Source organism: Mus pahari, chromosome 3, assembly GCF_900095145.1.
Source record: "Mus pahari chromosome 3, PAHARI_EIJ_v1.1, whole genome shotgun sequence".
Classification (NCBI taxonomy): Eukaryota; Metazoa; Chordata; class Mammalia; order Rodentia; family Muridae; genus Mus; species Mus pahari.
The window spans coordinates 57,002,730-57,013,217 of record NC_034592.1 but is presented as its reverse complement, the minus strand read 5'-3'; the positions used below and the strand labels follow the sequence as shown (position 1 = coordinate 57,013,217).

Here is a 10,488-nt window from a genome sequence, read left to right as displayed (position 1 = left end):
GTGTGTGTGTGTGTGTGTGTGTGTGTGTGTGTGTGTGTGTGTGTGCATGTGCATGCGTGTCCTGCTGGGCATTAACCTTAAGCTCTTACGCATGTTGGGCACATGCTCTTCTACTGAGTGTCCCTACCCTTCAAAGTATGAGTTACATTTTTACGTTTCCATGACACTGGTTTTTATTTTTGATTCTTTGAGAAAGAGTCTCACCATGTAGCCTATGCTGACTTTGAGCTCTTTACTTAGCTCAGGTGGACCTCAAACCCTGAGTGACCCTCCTTGCCTTAACCTCCCCACTGTTGAAATTACAGGCAGGTGCCACCAGGCCCACCCAACAGGACTTGTGATCTTTATAAGATTTCACAGTCCCCAGGAAGAGGGTACAGACCTGCATAAGATTCCTTTTGCTTGATAGTGTGATTCCTTCCCAGAGGAAGGCGAGTCCTGCGTGTTAAGTTGCTAAGACATGTGCTGGCTTCTTAGCGCCCACCCAAAGCTGAGCACTTTTCTACTTAAGGAGGTAAATTTGATTCCCAAAATAATCCAAAAAAGGCTATATTTATATGCATAGACTAGGTTCCATCAAACCACTCTCCCCTCTGTTTCCACAATGTATTTCTTTTCTGATAAATACGTTCATCCATTGGCGCTACTGCAGAATAGTCAAGATGTCACCTCTGTGTTTTGCTTCCCTCTGTGAATGGTTAAAAGGGGAGTGTAGGTAGTAAGGAGCAAGCATTCCTATTTGGTTCTTAAGGCAGAAGATGCATCGGTTCTAAATAAGATTGCAAAATGACTGATTGAGATTGGTTCAAAGAATGTATTTTATCATAATTTGAATTGAATATTAATAAGGGGACACAGATATCTTAGGATTCTTACTCTTGTTATGCAGTATTCATTCTGTTTATTATAAAATAAATTCAAATGTATCATATCAATGCAGCTTTTTTTTACCTATATATAGAAATGAACAGTCGGGTTAATGAGCTGGGAGTGGAGTTGTATACTTGTGGTCCCAGCTACTTGGGTGGTTAAGGCGAAAGAATCAGTCAACATCATTTAACTAAATAAAAGTGAGGTGAAATGAATAGAGAGACAATAAACATAAATAAATGGCTTAGCAGTGTCTTTAAGATCACTTAGGACCATAATTGTGAATGTGCATCGAAGAACATTCTAGAAAAGAAGCTCATTATCATCAGAAACAAAGAAATGGCAGTAATTCAGCTTGATCCTGAGTCTGAGGGTAGCAGCTTAGGTGGAAGTATTTCATAGGAGATTACAGGAGACCCTTAACTGTGTTTCTAATCATTGACATAAAAGAAAATATAAGATACATGTTGTGAGTAGTCAACAAATAGTGGGGAATTTTTATTCTTTGTTATATTTTTATCCTTTGTCCCTTCCTCTTACTCTATCCAGGGGCAGATAAGGACAGTAATCAGCTGAAGTGCACAAACTAAAGAAAGGGCTGGACATCCTAGCACTTGGATGAGACAGGTGGATCTCTGTGAGTTCCAGGCCTGTTGTGGTAAATATTATTTGGGGTTTCTACCCCACCTTAGATAATTTAGTTCCCAAATAAAAGATGTAAAACCTTTATGTTTGTAATAAGCCTTAAAGCACTAGAGCTGGCCAGATATCAACCCTCTGCTATTCTGTCTACTTCCTGGTCAATAACCCTGAGATATTATCACTTGCCATGTTCCTCCTGGGCCAGTTCTACTCCAGCTGGCCAGCCCTCATGGCCAAACACTTATGGTCCACTCCACCTACCCCACAGTGCCGCCTTCTCTCCTGCCTGTCTCTCCTTTCTCCCTCCTCATGGCCCCAAGCCTGGGGACTGAAGCCCCTCTTACCTCTCTTCTGTCCAGTTACAGGCTGTAGGCATCTTTATTAACCAATCAAGGACAACTTGGGGTGAGGGGCAACGTTCATACAACAAAGGCTGGTATGTGTGAGGATCTGCTCATCTGGAACAACCAGATTTGGGGGTACAAGGAATCCTGAACTATAACAAGATGGAGAAGGGGACCTGAATACCAGCGTGCGTTCATGGCTCTCGGCTCTCTGACTGGAAGGAGTGTGGCCAACTGCTGCAGCTCCTGACCCCTTGGCTTCCCTGCTGTGGTGGTCTGTAACTGAACTGTAAACCAAAGTAAGCTCTCCCTCTCAAGTTGCTCCTGTCAAAGTATGTTACCACAGCAACAGGAGAAGCAACTACGACAGGGGCTTTTCCCCATTCCTGTCTTACTGACTTCGTTCCCAGCCTGGTCCCACCATGATTCCCAGGAGCCCAAGTACAGATGACTGACAGGAAAAGCAGCCCCCACCCCTGTCCTACCCACACACTCTAATGTTAGGCAAGGATTTACACAGTGGCTGCATAGTGACGTGCTGGATTTTTATTTTTGTAAATTTTTATTTCATCCTTATTTTACTAATAATTCCAGAGATTTTGCTCTGTACATAATAAATTTATCTTGAAATTGTACTTTTTTAAGGTTTGGATTTTTTAAATTTATTTTTATTTTATATGCATTGATGTTTTGCCTGCATATATGTCTGTGTGAGAGTATTGGGCCCCCTAGACTGGAGTTTCAAGCAGGTGTGAGCTGCCTGCCATGTGGGTGCTAGGAATGAACCCAGGTCCTCTGGAAGAGCAGCCATGGATCCTACACATTGAGCCGTTTCTCCAGACTCAAGATTTCTTTTTTCCATTGATGTAAGCATGAAAATGGCCTGAAATGAACAAAGACTTAACACTTCCCTTCATGTGTTTATGCTTCTTTCCTTTTTTCTTGTGCTGTGAATGAAGCTTAGGGCCTCACACACGCTAGGCCAGCATCCCCGCATGGAGCTTGGACTGAGAGTTTTAAAAGCTGGCTTGTAGTCCAGCTTTTAAAACTTTCACCTACGTGTGCCACTGCTTTCTGTCATATTTCTTATCTGTTTAGATTTCTTTTCCTAGCAGCTTTTATTTCCTCCCTATCTGCTTTCTTTGTGACATGGCAGAAGCTGGATTTCACCCCGCTAGTCCACTAAATGGAGTTTTTTAGGATTTTTAAAATGTATGTGTGATGTGTGTGTGTGTGTGTGTGTGTGTGTGTGTGTGTGATATGTGTGTGAATGTGTATATGTACATGTGTGACTGTGTGTGTATTATATGTGTGTGAATGTGTGTATGTGCATGTGTGACTATGTGCAGGTATGTGTATGTGTGAGATGTGTATGTGCTGCTGTGTGCCCCACAGCATGTATGTGGCAGCCAGATGACCAACCCGTAGTGCTGGTTCCCTCCCTTTGTCCTCACATGGGTCCCTCTGAGGCTGCCAGGCCTTCGTGCCAGGTGCTCTCCGCCTGCCGAGCCATCGTGGCAGTCATAAGTATTGTTTTAATTGAAAGGAATATATAAATTATCTGAGCTAATCTCCTCACCTTTTCAAAATAAGATCACTGTAGCAACATTAAGTGACTTAGATAAAGTAGAAGCAGGGCTAGGTGTGATGGCTTATGTCTGTAACACTAGCACTCAGGAGGCTAAGGCAGGGTGACTGCTACAAGGTCAAGGCCAGCCTGGGCCACATAATGAGCTTCAGACCACCCTGGGCTGCAGTGTGAAACCCCGTCTTAAAAGCCAAAATCAAACAAAAGTAGAAGAGACAACAGAGACTCGCCCTATAGGCTGCCTTTCCCCTTCCCTGCCACGGAGTCAGATGCCTGCGGCCCTGTCCTATTGGCTCCCCTAAGTCCTCTCCAGTGGAGCTCTGTGGGGAGCTAAAGCCTGTCACTCAGCAAAGACCTGAATCTTTTTAGTCCATGGCCCATAAAACATAGGCCATGAGCACAGAACCCAAAATCCTAAGTCACGATCTATTTTAAGAGGTCATATTTCATTGCATGCTACATAAGCAGAATGGGTAAAGAGGAAAAAGAAGGAAGCAAGAAAAGGAAAGAGGTAAAGAAGGAAGCAAGAGCCCCTTGGTGTTGAGCTGCAAATGGGGATGCAACTACAGTCAAAACAGGCCAAGAGTAAGGGGAAAAAAAGAAAAAAGTATTTTTCTTGAGAGGAAACCATGAATACACAAACACGGGACACATAGCCCAGCATGCTATAGTGTTTGGTTGGGAGAGATGCTTTTGATTAGAAAGCAGTAGAAACCTCATTGGAAAGATTCACGATAAAAACCCTATAAGAATTAAACCTTTGCCCTCTGGATTAAAATCTTGATATCGTTTTGACAACGATGTGATTTAACCAGACCATTGTTTGAAGTCAGATAACTCATTGGTAATATCCATGAAGAATTACCAAGGATAATGTAGTATATTATTAGAAAGTAGTTCTGTTTCTGGGCTTGGGGAGGGAATTGTTTGTCCCAAGGACCTGCCAACGGGAGACAGAGAAGTCAGCAAAGGGGAGAAGTAAGAAGACAGAAAGAGATTGGTGAGCACATGGGCAGGATAGAAAGAAAGGAAAATAACCCGTGTCTGGAGTGAGCCAGGGCCTTTCATCTTACTAAGGAAGTCAGGGGTAGGAGGCGTGCTTCAGCGGGTAAAACACTTGCTGTGCACGCCTGAGGACCCAGGTCAAAAGGCCAAGCAGGCATGGATGCTGCCTGAACTCCTGGCCTTCAGGGGGCAAAGACAGGATCCAGGAGCAAGGTGGCTAGCTAGACTAGCCAGAATCTAGTTCTAGGAGAGACCCTGCCTGATGTCAAGTTTGGGCTTACATATACATGCTGGTATGCATGCACACTCATGGAAAAATAGAAGGAAGGGAGGGAGGGAGGGAAAGAAGGAAGGAAGGGGGAAGAAAAGAAGGAAGGAGGAGGGAAAGAAGGAAGGCAGGAGATGAAGTAGCATGGAAGAAAGATGATCTGTTTAGCTATATAAATTTGTAGTCGTTCTAACATACTGTTTAATTTTATAGAAAAAGATAAAGTTCCTTTACCTTTGTCCCCTACCTTATTCAATGGCAGAAACATAAGCAAATGGGTGGGTGAGTTGTCTGGTTGATTGGAGACAGGGTGGCACTATAGCCTTGGCTGGTCTCGAACCCATGATCCTCCTGTTATAGCCCCAGAGTCTGGGATCACAGTATGCACCATTGTACCAGGTTTGTGGTTTGTGGTTCAGCTCTGACATGAGACATCAAGTTCTGACATTCCCAGCTGAGTTCAGTTCATGAAACACTTAGACTTCTGAATTTGGTTCCTTCAATACAAAATGCTTTTGTGGTTTTGGTTTTTTCTCTTTCGTGTATGGTTCCTTTGGCTTGTTGATATCTACTTACCTTGTCTCTGAGAAGGTTAACCCTAGCATATAAAACATTTTCACATAGGTTATCTTACTTTGTTTTCAAAGGATGCAATCTGTTGTCCGCCGACTGTCCAGGTTGCTGAAGCCCGGAGGGATGCTACTGTTTCGGGATCATGGAAGATACGATAACGCTCAGCTTCGTTTTAAGAAAGGTAATAGAAGCTGGAGAGGTGGCTCAGTGGCTAGGAGTGTGTGCTGCTACTGAAGGGGATTTGGGTCCCAGCACCCACGTCAGGTAGCTCACAAGCACCTATAGCTCCAGCTCCAGGCCGTCTAACACCCTCTTCTGGCCTCCTCAGACACCCACACATATGTGCATATGCCTACATAAGACACATATACACATAATTTAAAATAATTATTATAATAATTATTTAATCTTAATATATAATACACAATTCTAAATATACGTAATTTTAAAATTGCTTACAAGGTATGCCAGGTGGTGCACACCTTTAAATCTCAGCGCTAAGAAGACAGAGGCAAGTGGATCTCTGAGTTCAAGGCTAGTCTGGTCTACAGAGAGAGTTCAAGGATAACCAAGACTACATAGAGAAGCCTTGTCTTGAAAAACAAAACAAACCAAAACCAAACCAAAACAAAAATATGTCAAATCGTTTGGGTTTATATTGTCTTTTAATGGAATATTAAGTTCTTCTCTTTGTTATATTTTAGGGCGTTGTTTATCTGAAAACTTTTATGTCCGAGGAGATGGTACCAGAGCCTATTTCTTTACAAAAGGTATGCTGATGAGTCTAGCCTAGGGTAAGCGATGAGCTATGAAAACTCTCCTCACACATCAGTTAGCGGGAACACACTCAGAAGCTGTGAGCACGAGGCCACAGTGCTGATTAAACACCACAAGCTTTCATGCCCTGGTACTTACAACAGTGCCACACAGAAGCGTGCAATGGCCTTTTGCCTTTCAGTATTTTTCCAGTTTAAACTGTGTTTAAAGAGTCAGTCGTTTCGCTCTTACACTGGAGCGAAGATGCAGGGTGTAATTTGGGAGTTAGTGTTAGCCTGAATATGAAAGAAGTTGATAACATGCCACAGCCAGAGGAAAGAATTTTACTTTTATAAGTCTATAGAAAATTCGATCTCAGTAGTCAATTTCTTGTCTTTAGTAAATATTTCTTACAACGCCAAGTGAACTGTGCGTTCAGGGATTTCTCCAAAGTTAATAGAGCCTTTTATAATATGTGATCTTGGATCATTTTAAGCAAAGGCTCAAAAAGGAGGCACATGTCAAAGTATGGAAAGCTGTTGCCACAGCTCGGCTCACAGTAACTTACCCTGATCGGGATGACCCATCCGTCAGCCTGTCTGTACTCACAGTGTATGTGGCAATAAAAGGACCCCACTTGGCTTTGTGGGTTTCCTTCACCCAGCTCTCATGCTTCTTGGTATAAAAGAATCTGATGAGCAGTCCTCCGTGGCATTCGATTGGGTCTTACCCCTCTCTCCCCACCACATGCTATATCATTGACTGCCACTCTTGTCTCCAAGGGGAAATCCACCGTATGTTCTGTGAGGCCGGATTACATGAAAAGCAAAATCTGGTTGATCATCGCTTGCAAGTTAATAGGAAAAAGCAAGTGCAAATGCACCGAGTGTGGATTCAAGGAAAATTCCAGAAACCATCATCCCCCTGAACTCCACGGAGTGGAAATTAGCATTCACCGCATTCTCGGGACTGAACTATGCGTCACATTAAAGTACGAAACCAGGGCCTGATACTGTTCAAAGGGTTCTTTCCCAAAGGTGAGCAGCAGAGCATCTGCAGCTTTGCTGCTCTGCTGTCAGTGCTCTTGGGACATTTTAAGAACACGGACGTGACTTGAAAGAGTCTCCCACCCTCTGGGTTTTCAGAACTTGAAATGTATGTTTGGTTTTGTTTCGTCTAACCATGTTCCCTTGAATTGTATGACTGTGAAAAAGCTGATATAAGGCATATCGTTTCGAGAAATGTAACTCATCCATGTTTCAAAAGTGGAAAAATGATCTACTTTATTGTTGGGTGTGGTAAAGCAGTCAAACTGCCCTCTGCTGTCAGCCAGTAGCAGTGGCATAGTGTGCTGTGTTCTTAGGGGACTCAGGATGAAGGGTTACTGTATTTTGTTTTGTTCTTATCTATTTTCTCTCAAACCACCACCACCACCACACACTAGCATGTAAAATACAACTCTAGTTTCTCTTTCCAAAAAAATGGGGAAGTGTGGCCCTTGTTAACATCACTTCCGGGCTATTCTTAGATATGCAGATCATCTTTGAGACACTGTCTGTGCTGTGGTGGCCAGTTTTAATTGTCAACTTAACACACTCTAGAACCACCCAGGAAGAGTCTCAGTTTGTCAGTCGTCTGTGAGAGTTTGTCTTGATTGTGTTAATTAATGTGGGAAGACCTGTCTACTATGGGCAGTACCATTCCCTGGAGGTTGGACCCTGAACCGAGTAGTGTGGGAGAAGTGAGCTGAGCCCTGGCACACCTGTATTCATGCTCACTCTTCTCTTGACCATGGGTGTGACCAGCTGCTTCAAGTTCCTGCCTCCTTGACTTCCTGATGTAACTGGGTGGATTGTTAACTTGGAGTTGTGAGCTAAGACAAACCTTTTCTTCCATAAGTTGCTTTTGTTGGATTTTGTTTTGTTTTGTTTTGTTTTTATGTGCATGGGGTTTGCCTGAATGTATGTCTAGGCACCATGCACATGCCTAGTACCTGCAGAGGCCATTGGTATCTCTGCCTGCAGAGAGCATCGGATCCTAATCTGAGTTATAGGTGTTTGTGAGCCTGTTGTATGACAGACTTTTCCTGAGAAGAGGCAATATACACTGTCTACTCACCCACAATAGGGAGTCCATGACAGAACAAAGTATGGATACCACTAAAGTTCAATTTAGTGAACCAGTGAGTTTTATTAGGGTCATTTACAAAAATATGGATAAGGGGTTGCTTACAGGAGTAGAAATGACTCAAAGACAGCTGCATCACCAAAGTCAACCCCAGCATGGGTGACAGCTCACAAAAACTGGGAACCAGGAGCACACGCACCCTGCAGGCTGCTCAACATACTGGAGAGTGCCCTCTCCAGGTGCCTCAGTTCTAAGCCTCTTCCAGCAGCTGGTCTCTGCTTCTTGGCATCTTGACTTGTCTGAAAGTGGTGTTTACTATTTATTCTTGGGAAGGAGGTCCCTAGTGAATTTAGTCAATTTTAGGGACTTCCTGAAGCTGTTTTGAGTTATTTACTTTTTGTCTTAACCCTGGGAGCTAGAATGCTTCAATCTGGAAGGAAACCACTATACAACAAAGCTGTCACATGGGGACTGGGAGCTTCTTCTGGATGAGCAGCCAGTAATCTTAACCCCTTAGCCATCTTGCCAGCCTCACTGTCAGGGTATTTTATCATTGCTAAACTAAGGCATTTATTCAATAAAATTCTCCTAACAACTCGAAATGTATTTGTTCCCTTGCTTCAGAAAGAAAATATGTTGGCTTGCTAATTGCCCATTGTAAAAAACAGAGTACCTAAAACAAGTCCCCCATTATATAGTGTTTACTGAATGCTTTCATTATATGTTATCGAAGTTTGGGTTCACAACTTGTGCCCCAAGTCAGGTCTGGTTACCCATCTTCAGTAAGCCAATTAAAAGAGCCAAACTAAAATAGGAAATAGAAAAGGAGACTTACTCAGTGTGGACACATTGAGAAGATAGAGAGATCAAGGGGACTCCCCCCCAAGTCCAGTCTTTGGGGTTCTGAAGGTTTAAATAGAGACCTGAAGAAGCAGCCCTCTCAAGGTGTAGTCTCTGTAAGCCCTGATCTAAGAAAGAGCAGATGAGGAAATAAATCACTGGGAGGAAATGCATAGTCCTCTGAAAGCAGTGGTCTGGGAAAATATAGATCCAAAAGTTTTTCCCTCCTTAATTCTTTGCTTGTTTGAAACAATCTCACAGCCCAGGCTAGCTTCAGCACAGGGCAGTGATCCTGCAACCCTGGCCTTCAGATCTGACTCACATCCCAGGCTAGCCTCAGCACAGGGCAGTGATCCTGTAGTGCTGGCCTTAAGATCTGACTCACATCCCAGGCTAGCCTCAGCACAGGGCAGTGATCCTGTAGTGCTGGCCTTCAGATCTGACTCCTAGCCCAGGCTAGCCTCAGTACAGGGCAGTGATCCTGTAATGCTGGCCTCCAGGGGGCTCAGATTTCCAGGTGTGAGACTTTTTCATAAAATCACTTAGACTGTTTGGGGTTGTATGTTTGTAACCCTTCAGAATTGAAGATATTCCAAAGAGATGCTGGTGTCTCTCAGGCTCACTGTCAGACTGTTGAAACAGTGGACCCCAAAGAAGTGGAACTTTCACCCAGGAATCTCATGCTGGGAGACAGAAAGGATACCAGCCAGAGGGGAACTTGTGTCCCAGAGAGAGATTCCACACAGTTCTAACAATTCCAGACCACCTCTAGGACGAGACTAAAGTCCAGCCAAGGGCCCAATGGTAGGCCCACACATCGATGACACTGCTTAGATGTGCCTGTCCTTGGCCCTCTATTTAAAATTTAATCTCATTCTTGAAGATTTAGGCCAACTTGGAGTTTCTCTGGGTCTCTGCCCCTATTCCAGTGTGACCACACTCAGTGAGTGTTTTCTGTTTTTCACTTCAGTTTGGGGCTTTGCTATTTGGTTTAGTTTGGGACAGTGACATACTCTGTAGCCCTGGCTGACCTGGAACTTGTTTTGTAGCTCAAGCTGCCATTGAACTCAGAGATCTACCTTCCTCTGCCTCTCTAGTGATGATATCAAAGGTGTGTGCCACCATACCTAGCAAGTTTGCCTCTTTTAATTGACTTATTGAGGACAATGGCCAGACCTGATTTGGGGCACAAATTGTAACCCCATAGTTTGAGAACAGGTCGACCTTGGGGCCTATTGGGACAGAATAGCTTAACTGATGGTATTTCCAGAGCAGACGGAGTCGGGCAAAGTGCCTAGGGAACTATCTTTAGGAAAACCCTTCAGTTCTTACTTCATCATCATAGCACACAGGGCAGGTGGCAGGAGTCACTCCTGTATGGAGAGAACAGCTGTGCGGGGGAAATGGGGCAGGATCAACCTTCTGGAGGAGATGGGCTCAGACTAGTCCTTGACTCTCCAAGTAGTCACACTAGA

General features: G+C 43.9%; 1 protein-coding gene across 1 annotated transcript in view; it reads left to right on the top strand.

The window, feature by feature from the left end:
• The window catches only part of Mettl8 (methyltransferase like 8), a 91,503-nt gene extending 82,794 nt beyond the window's left edge, over window positions 1-8,709 (top strand). The window contains 4 exon segments of the mRNA XM_021194510.2: window positions 5,365-5,471; window positions 5,995-6,035; window positions 6,037-6,060; window positions 6,829-8,709. Of these exon segments, the coding sequence (XP_021050169.2) occupies window positions 5,365-5,471; window positions 5,995-6,035; window positions 6,037-6,060; window positions 6,829-7,056 (400 nt within the window). The 3' untranslated portion in view covers window positions 7,057-8,709.
• The last annotated feature ends 1,779 nt before the right edge of the window (window positions 8,710-10,488 follow it).